The sequence below is a fragment of the Dromaius novaehollandiae genome, chromosome 1 (genome assembly GCF_036370855.1).
Source record: "Dromaius novaehollandiae isolate bDroNov1 chromosome 1, bDroNov1.hap1, whole genome shotgun sequence".
NCBI classification, from domain to species: domain Eukaryota; kingdom Metazoa; phylum Chordata; class Aves; order Casuariiformes; family Dromaiidae; genus Dromaius; species Dromaius novaehollandiae.
Window position 1 is genome coordinate 155,555,630 of NC_088098.1, and position 17,288 is coordinate 155,572,917.

General features: G+C 39.9%; 1 protein-coding gene and 1 long non-coding RNA gene across 7 annotated transcripts in view; one reads left to right on the forward strand and one right to left on the reverse strand.

The window, feature by feature from the left end:
* CARS2 (cysteinyl-tRNA synthetase 2, mitochondrial) overlaps positions 1-17,288 on the forward strand; it is a 50,185-nt gene that overhangs the window by 3,092 nt on the left and 29,805 nt on the right. For 2 of the 6 annotated variants that reach the window (XM_026102467.2, XM_064503972.1), the window contains exons 1-6: positions 4,323-4,679; positions 4,780-4,830; positions 9,731-9,848; positions 12,618-12,689; positions 13,347-13,452; positions 14,163-14,246. In XM_026102467.2, coding sequence (XP_025958252.2) covers positions 4,465-4,679; positions 4,780-4,830; positions 9,731-9,848; positions 12,618-12,689; positions 13,347-13,452; positions 14,163-14,246 — 646 coding nt within the window. In that variant the 5' untranslated portion in view covers positions 4,323-4,464. Of the gene's footprint in view, positions 1-4,322; positions 4,831-9,730; positions 9,849-12,617; positions 12,690-13,346; positions 13,453-14,162; positions 14,247-17,288 lie in introns of those variants that run through there. The other 4 variants (XM_026102468.2, XM_026102462.2, XM_026102465.2 and 1 more) reach the window with 4 other exon arrangements.
* On the reverse strand, positions 526-4,415 carry LOC112984534 (uncharacterized). Its single transcript, XR_003259521.2, has 2 exons — positions 4,085-4,415; positions 526-3,647 (listed from the first exon to the last, which is right to left on the reverse strand). It is a non-coding gene; the product is annotated as an uncharacterized LOC112984534 (long non-coding RNA).

The window sequence follows — 17,288 nt, forward strand, 5'->3', positions numbered from 1 at the left end:
GGCTTGACTCTGTAAATCAGGGCGCAGAAGCCAAATACTTCTGATGAAAAACTGGTAGCATTTGTTAGAACAGTTGATGGGTAAGTTATCTGAACCATTGCAGAGCCACATGTTTCTGAACTACAAGGGCCACGGATACTACAAACATGATGTTGATAACAGATACTGCTTTTCTCCTATGTTAGCAATTCTAAGACAGCATCTTTTAATTTTTAAGAAGATAAGTGCAACCCACTTAAGAATTAGGAGAAAACTGTTAAACCTTGTAAAGAATGTATCTTCTAGTAATGGAGAGGAAAAAGTCAGTGTGAAGTCTGCTAGGAAAGTTTATTTTTTCACTGTTCTTTCTATTGACCCTAAAATTTCTTTTGCAGTTTTGTTTCATTTCTCCAGAATTAGTCTTTTTAAATAGGTCCCTCAAGATGATTTCTGTTTTGTAAAGCATGCTTTTTACTTCTTGAATATTTGAGGGAATGGCCAAACAAAATTTACAACAGAGTTAAAAACAGACTTCTGAGTCAAACATTTGTAATAAGCACAGAAACAAGTTTTATTCTCCTTTTAAAAATTAAATGAGATTCTTAGACAAATTGATAAACATCTAGGTTTTGAAAAGTAGAAAGAATATAAAGGATAATTCAAAACATGTCTGTAATTACAGGCTACTACAGATTGCTAGGAGAGAAATTCAGTTCTGTGGTATGGATTTAGCTCATTTTTACTTTTGGTTTGTAGTTTGTCTTTTAAGTCTTTTTCCCCTTATTTCCTCAAGGTCAGTTTCCTTGCCAGGTTTCTGAACTAGAATCTAATTACACGGGCCATGGATACTAGAAACATGGTCTTGATAACACAACAGATACTGCTTTTCTCTTATGTCAGCAATTCTGAGACAGCATCTTTTAATTTTTAAGTGCAACCCACCAAACAATTAGGGGGAAACTGCCAAACCTTATAAAAAAAAGTGTCTTCAAATAATAAATAGAGAAGAAAAAATGAAATTTTAGCTTAATTTTTATTTGCTTATTTTTCTTATGCTACAAAACATGCTCTGGGATTAGCCCAGTGATAATACTTACATGTCGGGAACAAATTGTACTCCTGGTCTGAATACCTGGGACTGCAAATTGGAAAATATGTGATGAACCAGAACACCCTAAGATCCTCCCTGCCCACCACAAAAGTCTTGCAGACTTGCTAGTGGAAAACATGCAGAGCTGTACTTCTTCAGTCCTATTCCCTTGCCACCATGTCTTGGTCTGCTATTCACCCTACCAAACCTGTGCTCTGTGTTTTATGGGTCTTAGGCATTTCATTAACTTCCCTTCTTCTGCCAAACACAAAGAGTATCCACAAACTGGGAAGGATTTCTTCTTTTGCAACTAAAGGCTTTTTTTGATACCAGCTTGAACATGCACTTCTAGAGCAGTGGACCACATTCCATATTGTTCAGTTTCTCCTCACTGGATTCCTTTTTGCTAGTCACACAGATAGACACGGAGGAAAAATGGTTGCTTTGAACATACTGGTAGTTTCCATTCTTATGCAATAACTGGTGCATGCAAAATGAGTATCTTCTCAAGGCCCTGAGACTTCTATTTATTAAAGAAAAAGTGACTCCTCAAAAGGCATGGTTCTGCAGGTATTTCCCTCAGAAAATTACATGTGGAATTATTCTACCAGATTTTCCCTCTATCAAAATATCGCCTGAATGAAATACTGTCTTCAGGCTTATGCAGATAAATGGACAGACAATATATAAACCCATTTTAAGGACTTCTGGAAGGGTTTCAGCTTTTATTTAAGAAAAAGAAAAGGAAGCCTTGATGCCTCCTAAGGAAAATATAAAACTGTCAGGTCATGTTTTTAAGTAGAGATGTGTCCCCTTGATTCAACAGTTTACCTGAAACATATACGCCTCAATGGGATTTTGACTCAGAGATTTACCTCTCTGCATATTGCATCCCTTACTAACTACTCAGTAGGAAATACAGAAGTAATGGGAGTACAATAGGCCCAGCCCTGGTATTGATCAGGTATACCCTGGCTCCAGCTGCTGGGAAGCTCTAAAGGCAGCTTCTCCTACTCCAGATATAGCCATAGCCCAACTGTTCCTGAGAATGCCAACCGGTATTTTTAAGATGCATAGTAATGGTTCTAATCCATCAGGATTATTATTGCTTTTCATTTGAAACTGGATTTAGTACTTTTTCCATTTTTAGTGCTTGTAGAATGCTTTTGACTGTTGCACTGAATTTGTTCTACTGCATTAAAACAAGTCTGAAGCGTGAAGGATGTTAATTGCTTGTTTCAAGTATTTAATAGTAACTGTAGCCTTTCCTACCCTTAGAAATAGTATTTTATTGCAGGACATGGAGGTTTCTACACTAAATGCTAAATTAAAGCTTGTCTGGATACCACAAGACACTAAGCTTTCTGAAGCTGAGGGGAAAAAAGCTGCATTCTTGTCATCAGCTAGCACTTTCATCCATGATAGCCAAACCTGGAAATAAAGCTAAAAAACCATCCATTATTATTTAGTATTGATTTGAACTCTGTCAAAGTGCTTGGCACTATACAGAACAAAGAAGACAACAGAGTTAATGACAACTCTTAACAGGATGTGTGTTGAACGGTAAAGACATCAAAAACAGCTCACTATGGAAACTGAAATAATTGCCTTGTGAAGCTTCCCAACAAACATACAAAGCAAACATTTACAAAGGTTATTGGAGGGTATCTTCAATTTCATCCTAGCTAGCCTCAAAATAGGAAGAACATAAAACAGTTTTTTATTTGATCAAAAAGCTAAGATTGTTAGATGAAAAATATTGTGGAAAATGACTATATATTAAGAAAAGAAAAAGAAAACATTTTCCACTGGCAGGGCTTTATATCTGATGCTCTCTAAAACAAAGATGTAGACAGACTCTATTGATGAAGACAGAGATTTTGATTATAAGTGCAATAATTCAAATGATTACATTCAATTTGAGAAAAATCTATCAAACCTGTCCTTTGCAGATTCAACAGGAAAAAATTTCAGGACTTCTACAAGGCAGTTCACCACAGCCAAACCTACTCTCTGAATGTCCAGTCAAGGAACGCGGTGATCATTCTGTATTACCTTCCTCACAGAGGCCAGCGAGATGCTTTAGCAGGCAAGAAATGCAGTGCTCAGGGAAATCTAAGAAGGCTCCACTCTGAACAGTCTGCTTAGAGCCTCAGGTTGAAAACACGCCAAGATGGCGTTTCCTGAAAATGGCAGTAGACCTGTGGTACTCCTTGCCCCAGGATGTCATAGATGATAAAAGTTGATGGGTGTTTATGGAGGCTGGAGAAATTAATGGAAGAGCAGCCCAGCAGTAGAGGGTTACTAAACTGTAAAGATGCATCCAACTCAGGAAGTCCCCTGGTCAGAAGCTGGGAGAGTTGTACAGAAAATATTGTATATGCTTGTACTGTTCTCACTGTTTCCTAGGTACCTGCTCATAGCCACTCTTGCAAACAAGATACTAGTTTAAACACTTTTGGCAACTCTTACATCCATTCACTTATACTCTTCTTCACTGTAGTTGTAGTTGATAGTTTCCAAAGTGGGTCTAAGCACTCCAGCCAGTTAAACCACCACCTTGTTTCCTCTGCGTGCTCTGAAAGGAAGCAGATCCACAATCAGATGAGAGAAGCATTATCAAAAAACCCACACTCTTTGCTTGCCCTAACACTGGGAAGGAACTTGAGAATCAGCTAATCAGGGTCACAATAGCTCAGGCCATTTTTTAAAACACGTAAACTGGGTATGGCTTTTACACAGGTACCTGGAAATAAGGGGGGACAAAACTAGTTTTTGATACTTTTGATTTATTAAATTAGATTTGGGAAAGAGGCACAGCACATTTTTCTCTTAGGGGTGACAGTCATTCCTTTGACATGCAAGGCACAGTAAAACAGATCCACCCCAGTTTGATTGAACTGGCTTTACACAGCGGCAATAAAAAATAATGATTTTTCTTAAAAAAAAAAAAAAAAAAAGAAAGGCCACCCTCACTAGAAACCCCTTTAGAGAAGAAACTGCAGCTCAACTCACGCACACGGCCGGGTACGTGCTTTTATTTCGGCCGGGGCCCGCCAGGTCTCAGGTCACACCAAGAGCCCACGGAGGGGCCCTGGGCCGAGGCAGCCCAGCGCAGGCGGCCGCGCTTACCGCGGGGGTCGCCCGGCCGCGGGAGGACGCCGGCCGTCGGCGACTCCCCACCCCGGGGCAGCGGGCGGGCCCCCTCCGCCCCACGCCCCTCCTCTTCCTGCCGCTCCGGCTGTAGCTACCCCGCTCGCCTGCTGTTTCCCGGCACAGGCGGCGCAGGTGTCGCGGCAACAGCCGCCGGGGGTTGTGCGCGCTCCGCCTCGCCCCCGCCCCACCGAGAGGCGGAGCCGCGGCTCCCCGCCCGCCGACGGCGGGGCCAGGGGGTCATGCTGCGCGCCGCGGCCTGGCGGCGGTGGCCGCGCTGGGGGGCGGCGGGTGGCGGGGGCGCGCAGCCCGCGGCGCTGCCGCCGTGGCGGGGGCGCTGCGCGACGCGGCGGGAATGGCTGCCGCCGGCCGGCCAGCACAGCGGCATCGTGGCGTACAACAGCCGGAGCCGGCGGAAGGAGCCGCTGGTGCTGGGCCAGGAGGGAGCCGCGACCTGGTAGCGCCTGGCCGGGGGCACCGCGGGGGCGGCGGCGCGGCGGCGGCAACGGGCGCCCTCCCCTCCCCGCGGCGCGGCTCAGGTGTCCCTCTCTCGGCAGGTACAGCTGCGGGCCGACGGTGTACGACCACGCGCACCTGGGCCACGCTTGGTGAGTCGGTCACCGGCGTCGCCCACCGCGGGGGCCCCCGCGCCACGCGTGTCCCTGCTGCGGCGCCGCCCGCGGAGGGCGAGCCCAGGCCTAGCGGCGGGGCGAGCTGCCGGCTGGCGGGAGCCGGGACGTAAAACACGCGTGCCGCCGTGGCCCCGGGGAAAGAAGCAAAATAATTTGGAGAAAACTATGAAGAGTGCTCTTTTTTTTATTTTTATTTTATTTTTTTTTTGCTAAGTTACGTGAATTATTTCAGGTCCCATTAACATGATGTGACATCATCTTTCGCAGTCATTTGGCTACTCACCTGAAATACGTTCATTCTTTAAGGTCATATCTTTGTGAATAGCTAGAGGCTAAACTGTGTAGTTTGCTTATTTTTGTTCAATTCCTCTGGTTTTAACAACCAGCAGAGCAGTTGGGCTTCCAAAGCAGGACGTTGCATTGCAACGTGCATAGTCTCAAAATGCAAGACATGTATTTTTCTCTTGAATTTAGTTTGATTACTGTGTTGGCGCCAAGAGAAAGCTCAGGGTTGTTTTACTATTAAAAAGAGTTCTTCAGGTTAAGATTAAAAATCAGATGTTCTCTGAAAGCCCATCTAAGTTAAAAGCCTCTTCACATAGTAGCAGCTCAATGACTCTTACTGTATAAAAATGACCAGCATTTTCTTAGTAGGTTGTTAGAATAATTACAATAACAAACCTGCTTCATTATAAGTAATTTTGCAGGAGTACTTTAACTGCACCAGAGAGGGTTGCTGCCAGTTGTTTTAAACTTACCTGATCTGAAGATGTGCACAATGCCTGCAGCTTCTTGTGAAGATAATGGCATTTGTAGTAGCTCAGCTGCTCTTGAGCTCATATCTCATAATTCTTAAAAGAACAAGATTCACTAGACTGCTTGGGAGAGTAGCAGTTTTCCAGATGACTGCTAACTGTATGAACATCAAAGGCTGTATGTGTAAATAATTCATTTTTAATAGAGGGCATTTCATAATCTCTGCTGTTGTATCAGCTTCATTCTGAAACTTGTGTTGCATTTTCCTTGGGCTTAGCTATGGCAGAAGTATTACTTAAGAATATCTACTATTTCGTTCTTTAAAAAGGAAGTATAAAAATACTACTGGCAACCTGTCCTTAAATGCTGCTGTACCATTGTGTGTATGTACTATTGTCTTTATCCTCCTTGCTTTTGTCCAGTCTTACCAGAAAACTATTCTAGCTTTATTTTAAGTGATCTAAGAATCAAGAAAATGACATCTTGAATTATTTCACTTGTACTTTATACATAAGAGGAACTTCAATACCAAAAAAAGACATTTCTTAGCAATATGTGTGTTTCACAGAATGGTTGAGGTTGGGAGGAACCTCTAGAGATCATCTAGTCCAACACTGCTGCTCAAGCAGGGTCATCTAGAGCATTTAAAATCCTAGAGTATTTACATCTAGAATTACTATAGTGCAGTTGAGTATTACTCTTCATCTTGAAATAACTGCAGTTTGAAATCATAGCTTGAGAGCAATTATATAAAAACATATCAATAGATTTCTTTGTTATTCAGTTTAGATTCTCCTAGTACCATAGGCTCTGTCTTCTCTGTTGCCTCATAGCTTAACAGGGAGAAGAATTGGAGAAGCACTTCCATCTGTAGTAGGCAGCTGGTCAGTGCTCTAAAACCTTTTTAAATTTACCAGTCTTGTGGTTTAGAGCTTGAGAGCAAATGCGGAGGAAGACACTACCTGAGACTACCAAGTAAAAGGAAATATGTAATATCATGAGGAGCAAAGTGGGGGTGGGAAGAACAGGATGCACAGTACTGCTATTTCCAGAAAGCTGAATGCAGTGCTTCTGTTTATCGCTGTTCTAAAGCACTTTATTAAGGATGACTCTGTTGTTACGGTCTGGGGAATCCATTCTTCAGTAACTTTTTTTTCTATACTGATATTATACATAGTTTTGGCACAGTGAATTACACCAAATCTTGATATTACAGCTATTATTTCTTTTGTTTTTTTTCTATTCATATTTTTCTTTCTCCTTCCAGTATCTTTGCGCTCCGTACGTGTGCATGATGCTCTTTTAACATAAAGTCTTGCTAATCTAACTTTGTACTGAAGAAAGGGAGGTATGGGCAGCACTTAAGGCTGTGCAGGGTGATAGCTTATATGACCTTTATGTGTTCTGTTTATTTTTCTGTTTGCTAAAACAGGTATTAAGTGGTATAGTGGATCTAGAGTATGACCTTTTTAAGTCTGAGAATTTCACCTTTTGGTCTTGCTTTTTCTGTGTCTCTTGAATATGTTTTTGTTGGTGGTTCTCTTTGCTTTTCTATGTTCAGATTCTTCTGATTTAAAGACCTCACTCTACCTGTTCTTTTATCCATTGCTTTTTGTCCTGTGTCTGAACTAACAATTTTAGGCTTTCCTGATCTGGAAGCTGGCCATATGCTGCTGGCACCTATTTTTGACCTCCTCATGTACTACTTTGAGAAGGAATAGTTAGGACTGAGTACTGCATTCAAAGCAGTGTGTCATGCAGATAAGTAGGTATATTATCATCTCTCTGCTGCTTCTTTGGTGCTTTCACATACTGTTTCCTTTACTACTGTTGTATAGCAAAATGCCTGCAATAAAGATATTCTTGCTTTATCTAAGCAGTCAAATCCTCCAGTGTATGAAGAATTAACTATTCCTTTCCTGTGTGTGTGATCTTGCATATATCAGTGTTGACATCCTCTTGCTCAGTTGCTCTGCTTAGGCCTAATTTATTCAGGATGGTGGAGTGCTGTTGATGCCACTTACAGTAGCTCGGTCTAACTGTAGCTCTACAGTTAGACTATTTTAGTAGGTAACACTGATATGAATGCTCCTGATGGGGGTCTACAGACCAGCAAATGCATTGGGAAAGAGCATGAAATCAAATGGAGTCATTAGGGTGGCCATGATTGCTACAGTATCTCTCTTGTAAGGTTGTGTGTGTGTGTTTTAAGAACAGTATACCATTTTATCACTAAAGTTCCTTCCCCACCACCTTTTACATTTGAATCATGACAAACACAACAAATGCAGAAGGTAATGATGCAGAAATTAATGATGGAGATAAGCTTGAGATCCTTAGTAAGAATTTAAGAACTGAATTATCGTCCCTTCCCTGATTCCTTATTTTTATAAATAAACCAACTTTCTCTAGCGTGCTTCTGCTTCCAGGATTCAAAACAGGTGCTGTGTGTGCTCTGATACAACATCCAAATTTTATTCTATAGAAACAAAAAAACTTGTGAGACTGGCCTTGACTCTGCTGGTGTGGGCTGCAGCCTGGTTAATACCCAGGTTCCTAGCTCAGTGTTCTGCTGTAAGAATAATCCCAAGCCCAAGAAGAGGTTTCATTCTGTGCATTTTACCTGGTCTACCACCCCATTGGTTCTGACTATCTGCTTTTTTTCTTTTCAATTTGTTTAGTACTGAAGTAGTAAGGAACCTGCTTTCTGAGATGTCAGATCTGTGTCATTGCAGTGTTTCTTCCAAAAATTAAGTTAGAAAATCACGGGAGAGGAAACAATGCAAAATTTGTGTATGTTCTGGGAACTGAAACTACAGAGCTGTTAAATCTAATTTTAAGCTTTTGATGCTGGTATTGTTCCTTTGAAAGGAGTCCAAAGAGCAGTTTAACGTTCTCATGGAATCGTGTCACAACGTTAGATGAGCACCACTCACAATAGCTGATATTCATTAATAACTGCCTACTTGGTAGCAAGTGCTACCTTTCAAGTAGCCTTTTCTAGTATGAACATAGTGTGAACAGAACAAGAAAAAAAACAGGAGACTTTTCTTTCTCAAGATATTATATATGCTTAAATCTGAATCCTAATGCCACCTCATCCCTGCAGCTAAGGGCGAGGATGCAGATCTATCCATAATGTTTGTTTGCACTTGCTTGCTTTGACAGACACAGTTGCTGCAGTTCATTTAGGTGAAATGGAAAATTGTAGATCTGTGAATTTTCTTTTGGACTCCATCCTGCAGGAGCAGTGCACTCAGTTCTCTTCAAAGTCAGTGAAGGTTCAAGATTCTCAGTGTGCTGCAGCATAGGCTGAGAGCTTCTAGTCATCTTTTAATATTTCACATAATAATTGAATTCTACTTAGTCAAAACATGTTTTTAGAATTATGAGTGGAGAGCCTTTGAACAGCAGAAGGCTGCTACAGGCCTATACAGCTTATGCGTAGATCAGTTTGTTAGTATTAACAATTGTGTTTTATCATGAAGTACCTGAATAATTTTGAAAATTTATTCTCAAGTATAAGTAAAACAAAATAACCCCCCAAAGTAGCTGTTCTCTGGTATCAGAAAAGATCTGTGATGTGTTAATGAAATCATTTATTTGTAACTAATAGCTGTAGTTGTTGTTTGACTCTAAACAAAGTTAATTTGAACCATGTTATATTGTTTTATTTCTTTGTGTTCTTCTGCACAGTGGCATCTGAAAACCTGTTAGAATTTAGAAGGACTGAGGGTTTTTATTTTTAAGAATATATGATCTGTTCGTGTCTGTGTGTGTTTCCTATTGTTTGCTTTAAGACAGTCTTCTGGTTAACAAAACTTCAAAGATAATTTGAAGCTACATGTTAAAGAGATACAACAAAAGAATATTCAGAAAATGTGATGTAATGTGTCACTAGTGCCAGAAGAGGGTAGACCAGTTCAACTGAAATTTACTTTACTTTTGTGCAGGTTGTAACTAGTTTTGGGAAAACATTTTATCTGCTCAAGCCCTTGTTATTCCAAGTATTGGCTAATTTAGCATATCTCTGTGGGTGTTAGTGGTGTTGGTTATTTTTATTTAAATTTATTCTCACTGATGCATGTTTAAAAGCTCATGTTTTTTTCTTCTCTTCCAGTTCCTATGTTAGGTTTGATATAATTCGAAGAATAATGACTAGGTTTTTTGGAATTGAAGTAATCATGGTGATGGGGATTACAGATATAGATGACAAAATAATTAAAAGAGCCAGTGAGGTAGGTATTTGTTACAATCTCTCACCCAAATTTTTGGTATTTTCTACAGCTACTTACATAGGGAAAAGACCCAGGCTTTGTTTTCTATTTTGTTTTGTTTTAATTAGTATGTAATAAATTTTGAAAGTTCTAGCCCTCTTTGGCTTTAGGGGCTTGGAAACTGGAGGGTTTGGCATAGACAGCTGTGTGGAGGAAACTGTGTAGAGCTGTCTGTTGAGAGACAGCATGGGCTGTATTACAGGACTCAGGGCAGATGTCCTTACAAGCTTGCACTGTATCTGGAACGCCAGTGGGAAACAAACAGCCACTGCAAACCTGCAGCAGAGTTGGAGATTGTCTTATCCCAAAAGCAAAACAATGTATCAGCCAGAACGTTTTGGGCTGTCTTCTGAAGAAGAGTTTTGTGTCGTTGCTGATGTTCTTTCAGCATCGGTCATTAGATACTGATAGTATAAAACATTATGATATGCAGAGTTCTACCATCTCATGTATGTGAGGGCAACTCCTGAAAGGTGCTGAGCACCAGCTAAGTGTAGCATCAGCATCTTAAAAAGTTTGCTTAATCCAGTTTGAGTTCGTGGCCTATTCGAAAGTTGACATTGAGCGTATGGGTAAATGTTGACCAGACTGGGGCCTTAATGGGGTTGGATTAATATAAAAATAGTAGAGTTAAATAAGTATTAACTCAACCAAAGCTTTCATTGAATTCTCAGGGATGTTGATCTCACTCCAAGTTTTATGGTTATAAGTATCTCCGCGTTCAATTTTAATCAGACCTTTTTTTTTTCTTTTTCTTTTTTTTTGAGAAAACCCTTTTTTGAACCCTAAAATGCTAAGAATGCATTTTAGCTTTTAAACTCTTTTCTTTAAAAATAAATAAAAAAAAAATTAATCAGTAACTCATGTCTTCTGGGTCATCAGTTAATGTGTTGGATCAAATTACAGTTGCAAGCTAGTTTCTTGGAGCCAGAGAATTTGGCAGGTGTATTTTTTATTTAATTTTTAAATAAACAGTTGCTATTGCAGTTTAACGTAGGGCACTACATTCAAAAGAACATTAGCTTACTGCTCTCATGTAGAAATTGCTTTTTGTTCTCTTTTTCCACTTACCTCTAGCCTTTTTTAAGGCAGTAGGTCAGTACTCTAAAAAAATATTGCATTTAAATTGGTGCGTATGCATTTTCAAATTTTTATTGTCAGAACGTGATGGACATTTGCTTCTGTGTTTGATGGGGGAAAAAATGACATGATGCTTTAGTAAAATTTATGTTCATTTACCCCATTCTTTTGTTTTCTGAAGAAATCTTTGTGTCGTTGGTTAGTTGCTTGGTGCCTGCCCTGCTCTGAGCATTCTGTTTGGACAGCCAAGGCCTCTGCCTGTGTGCTTTGATTTTTCTTGTTGGGCCCTCAGTACCTGAAGCGTTATAGTGTCAGGATCAACATGCCCAATTCCCTTTGTTATTCCCCATCCTCTGGGATTCATCTAGAAAGAGTCTAAAAATTGGGCATCTTGTCTATGATGATCATGCTATATTCCCTCTGTAGTCATCTGAGAGGGAGATGAATCTTCTTGCATTTTGGACATCTAAGAATGGGGGGAATTTCCCTGTCTTCCCCCTAGGTGCCTTTCTCTTCCTGTTGATCAAAGCAGCAGCTTAGCTGAGTAATGAGATTAATCTCAGTGCTGGTGTCTGGAAGAACACCATGGTGTGTAGGCAGAGGCATGCCTTCGTTTCTCAGTCCTGAGGATCTGCCTTATTGCAGGATGAGCATCTGGTTTGTCTTCACCAGAACTCTTGGCTGCTTGTCCAGTAGCTTGTTCAAATCATGGTAGGGACCTGCAATCTGAAAACCAGACTCCTTAACTATGCTGCTATAGTGAATGGTAGAAATGAAACTGAATTTATTTTGTTAATGATTCAGTTATCTGCAAGCTGGAGAGAATGTCACTATGTTGGCTCCTGCCCAGTACATTTTCCTCAGAGAAGATGAAAAAAATCAAATATGAAACACTTTGATATCATGCTTCTGCTAGCTAGGGCAGGTTGTGCTATCGCATATCTTTCAAGTCCAAACCTAGTCTGAATATTTGGGACAATTATCTTGTCCTGTGGAAATTGCCTCTTTCCTTTGGAATTGCATGTATTCTTTACTTCTATGAAGATGCCTGTTCCTGTCAGTCAGCGCATGATTGAGAAATGTGGAAAAGGTGTTTGAGAACTACTGTAGTTGGCAAAATGTGAATTTGACTTTCATTTTTCTCTGATTGTATTGATATGTATGAGTAACAACGACTAGCTGAAATATCTTATTTTTCTTAATCACTTAAAATTAATATTCTGCCTGCTCCTGCGAGTCTATGATCTGTCTTTCTGACATGCAGGTTGTATCAGTATCCCCTGACAGTAAGTTGAATGAATTTCACATCCTGTGTTCTGTAGTATAACTTGTCACTAGTGGAAGATCCTCTCAAGAGAAACATAATGGGGGAGGGAAGGAGCTTATTAATTTAATCTTTAGTTGCTTTCTCTTAAAAGATTGATATTAAAAATGCTTTGGTAGCTCAAAAGTGTAAATGAAATACCACTTTTCAGTTATTTATAACTTACATAGCCTTTCCCCGGAATGTTAGATTAATAAGCCTTTCCGACTCTTTACCTTGGGGGCTCTGTAAGTCTTCCAATTAGCTATTAACTGACTGATAAAAGATTGCAGTGTTTTATATTATTACTTTGATTTATGATTTGCTAAACTGCTTCTATTTTTCAGATGAGTATATCACCAGTAGCTCTTGCTCGTATTTATGAAGAAGACTTTAAACAAGATATGGCTGCCTTGAAGGTACAGATACTTGAACTTTGAAATTTAAGAGTATTTTAAAGCATTTATTTTGGTAAGGAATCTGACTTTGACAATTTGATCTGAAGAAATAAATTGATTGCTTGTGTGGTGAAGTATTGTTAAGATATTGAATATCGATTAACTCTTTTCACTCTTTTGGGGGGAAAAATGGCTTTTGAGTAAGTGGAGAGAAAAAAAAATCAAACCCTAACTGTCGTGGAAGACAAGTGAATGTGTTACATCTATGTAGGAATAGAATTTTTTTGCCTTATACAACTGAGCTGTGGTTCATTGATAATATGTATTTACTCATATACAGAAATAGCCTGGTCTTGAGCATGTAAGACAAAATATTCTTTTATTGACTTCACATGACTTTGTTTCTGGTCCAGAGTACTGTCAGAAGCAGAGAGTAAGCCACTGGAGAAAATTAGTGGATTCTTTTTTTTTTCTGCGCCTCAAACTTTTCTTTTTTTAATTACTTATATCTTAGATGCTGTCTATGACTTTTTCTATTTGCAACTTTTTTTTTTTTTTTGGAAAGATAAAATTGAGCAGAACATTCTTTAAAGATTTGGTGCTTCTTAAATTGAAGTGGCTTATCAGCAGTATATTTCATATACAGGCTAATAAGCTGCTACGGTTTCTTTGTTTAAGGTCCTTCCTCCTACAGTATATATGAGAGTGACTGAAAACATTCCTCAGATAGTTTCCTTTATAAAAAGAATAATTGCTAGTGGACAAGCTTATGCAACCTCAGAAGGTAAGACTTATATCAAGGCAACTCCATGTTAGCACGTGGACAGGATATCAGTGCTCTTGTTAATCCTGTTTTGTGATAAGATACCCTGTACCAGCTTTTCCTTCTGTTAATTAAAAGACAGTGTGAGCCACTCATCTGCAATGATATGACTGCACAGAACAATTGTTGCTCTATTTCTGAATTAAATGTAACTCATCACTAACATAATTGTTTACTGTAATTGAACAGTCATGTCAAATCCTGTGGGGAAGTCCTGGCCTGGGTGCTACAAGAGAGCCGGGGAAACCTGTTAATTCTAAACAGGGGATGGGCATCTCCTGTGTGCTATGTAGCACATGTCTGCAAAGCATGATGTGGGGAAGTTTTTTAGCAGAGCTGGTGGTTGCAGGAGGATTCAATTGCATTATAACTGGAATAGTAGTAGGCTTCTTTTCAGTCATGGAAGGGATTGCTGTGAGATCTCCAGGAAAAAAAAAGCTATCCTCATGTGCAAAATGAGCAAATACAATGAAGTTATTGGAGAGCAAATAACATGGAAACATGTGCTGCTACTTGTGTAGTATTTCTGAATTTCTAGATCAGAATTTTAAATGGAAGTTCAAAGGCATTTTGTTTTCGTTTGCTTTCAGGGGAATGTTATCTCTTCATCATATCAGCAGAGTGAATGTGCCCCATCTTTGATATAAAACTAAACATTTCTTTTCTATTAGGTAATGTTTATTTTGATGTTAAGTCTTGGGGAAAAAGATATGGAGTATTAACTACTCTTTACCCAGATGCAGAAGATGAAGCAGGTAAGTTTGTGTCAATGATTTGTATTAATGTTTTGTCAAACTCTTGATTTATCTATGCATAAAGCTTCATGGAACAGTCTGAATAAATTTTCTAACTTGTTGTACCTGGCCAGCTTTTTGGTTGATTAAGAACACTTTCTATTAATTTTTTTTATTGGAGCACTCACTGCTGCCAATGTAAGAGAAATCTGTCTCCCTTCATATTTGATTTTTTTTCTATACCTTTGATAGGGTACCTGAGAACAGTTATGGTTCTTAATAAATTTTATTTAAATACTGGTGAGTGATGCATACAAATTTAATAGTGAGGTTATTTTCTCAGCCTTTGCATTAGTCAGTGATGAGGCAGCCAAGAGTAAATGCAGGAAACGCCATCTATCGTGTTATTGTTTGGGCAGTTACACCCTTCTGATGTATACCAATCATATGAATTTACTCCTTTCATTACGAAACTACTGCTGAGCAGACTGTGTGAGGGATGGTAGATTTCTTGACAGACTGTGGTAAAGCAGGCCTGTAGCTCCAGCTCTGTTCTCTTTGCTGCAGTTGTCCAGCTGCTGAGCAGGATTGCTGAGACTTTCTGTAGTTTCCGTAAGTTGAGTGTGATCAGCTCTTCACATAGGAGAGCTTGATGCAGATCTGCATCCTTTGCACACTGAAGTTCAGCATTTCATCATTGAAAAATCTGTTTGGAATTACTGAACAAGTTTGGGAGGCTGATGCTCAGGAATCGCAGCCAAAAAATTCTCACAGCTCTGCTCTGGAGTTGTTTCAGCATTATAACTTGGAGAGGGAATGTATTTTGTTGACAGTTCTGTAGAGAAAGTTATTGATAGGCTGTAATTACCCTCTTGATGAGCCCTAGGCATACAGTAGCAAAGTGGCCCCTGACTGAGTGCAACTAGAGATGTGCTATGATTTATTGTGGTGTGTTCTGTTATGTAAGCACAGAAGGTGTTTTAAGGTATTATACCATTTTTATTTGTTCTTAACTCTTGTTAAAAACTGCATTCAGAACTTCAATCTTATGGAATAACTACTGGAACATGTTATTTTTTGCCAGTATCTGGGGCTTTTCAGAGTTTTTTTAATGACTATTGTTGTTGGAAGCAGAACATCAAAATAGCGCTTTTTTCATCCCTTCCATCCATCCAGAAAGTATAAGTAGATTATAGGTCAGTTGCTTTTTTCTCTGTGAATCTAGAATGTTTCCATTTCTGAATATCCTAGAGAGTACCCAAGCAAACAGTGGCAGCTACAGGGTATGGTATCAAAACCAGAATCATCCAGGAGAGCAGAGGCTGTGAAGGCAATTCCCTCTTGCTGCTCCCTGAAACAAATCAGCGCTGTGTTTTAGAGCTCTGTTAGCTCTGCACGCTGCCTCACAGTTTCTCCAAACTCTGTAAAAGAATAATAATATTGGATAAAGGAAACTCCTACTTAGCAACGGGAAAATGCTATTGCCATAACAAAGCTTGAGGTGAATAACCCCACACACCAGTAGGTGCTGAGGGCCGATCAGCTGGAAAGCAGCTTTGCAGAAAAGGACCAGGGCATCCTGGAGGACACCAAGTTGACTGTGACCCAGCAATGTGCCCTCATGGCAAAGAAGGCCAACTGCCCCCTGGGCTGCATTAGGAAGAGTGTTGCCAACGGGTTGAGGGAGGTAGTCCTTCCTCTCTACTCAGCCCTGGTGAGACACGTCTGGAGTGTTGGGTCCAGGTCTGGGCTTCTCAGTACAAGAGAAACATGGACATACTGGAGTGCGCCCGGTGAAGGGCCACACAGATGATTAAGGGCTTGGAGCATCTGTCATACAAGGAGAGGCTGAGGGAACTGGGATTGTTTAGCCTTGAGAAAAGAAAGCTGGGGAGCATCTTAGAAGACTGAGTTACACTCTTCTTAGCGGTGGCTAGTGACAGGACAAGAGGCAAAAAATTGAAATATAGGAAATTCTATTTAAACAGAAAAAACCTTTTTACTGTGAGAGTGGTCAAGCACTGGAAGAGGTTGCCCAGAGAAGTTGTGGAGTCCCCATCCTTGGAGATACTCAAAACGCAACTGGACAAGGTCCTGAGCAGCCTTCTCTAGGTGACCCTGCTTTGAGCAGGAGGGTTGGACTAGACAGTCTCCAAAGGTCCCTTCCAACCTCAAGGATTCTGTGACTGATACTGTGTTTTACCCCGTTTCCCTTCAAGTTACTTTTTACTAATTTTACTGTTACTTCTACAGATTTTGTGACTGTTGTTTAGTCTATAACCCAGAAGATGGAAATAGTGCTTTTTTGTATTGTTACTCAAAAAAGGCAAGGATGGGATGGAGTCATCAGATACTGGTCAGCCAGAGCTTGGCAAAATAATGAAAAAGCCCAAGATGAAGATTCAATTCATAAGACATAAAGGGACAGGAATATAATCCTAGTTTTATCAAGTTTGACTGATGAAGCAGGTGTGATAGATTTTTGTAATGTGCTTCATTTAATATTGCATGACATTCTGAATAGAAATTGACTCTGTATATCAATAAAGTACAAACTGAATGGATCAAGAAGAATGACTATCAGATCTCAAAAAAAAAAAAAAAGCTGTCAGTGGAGAATCATCATTAAAATGTGTTGATACTGGAATCTTACAGGGATTGGTTTAGACCCAGTAATACAAAGTATTTTCATTAGTGATCTGGAATAAATAGAAGCAAGCCTGATCACTGCTGATTAAACAGATAAGCAACATTAAATAATTAAGAACAGGGAGCCTAGAGCAATGTGAGTCATTTGCTAAGCTGGATCCCTTCAAACCAAATAGATATACCATTTTGTCAAATACAAGATGATGTATTTATCAACAAAAAATGGAGACTCTAGAACCCCATTCTGTAGTTGCAGCTGGAAGTAGTGTTTATTTGAATGGCAGTTAGGAGTCAACAGGGACTAACTGTTGAGCATGACTCACCTCTCTGCAGTACTGTGGCAAAAATGGTTGGTGTCATCCTTGGCTGTGTAGCGAAGGAAGAAGGAAATATAGCTAGGGAGGAGACTTGTCT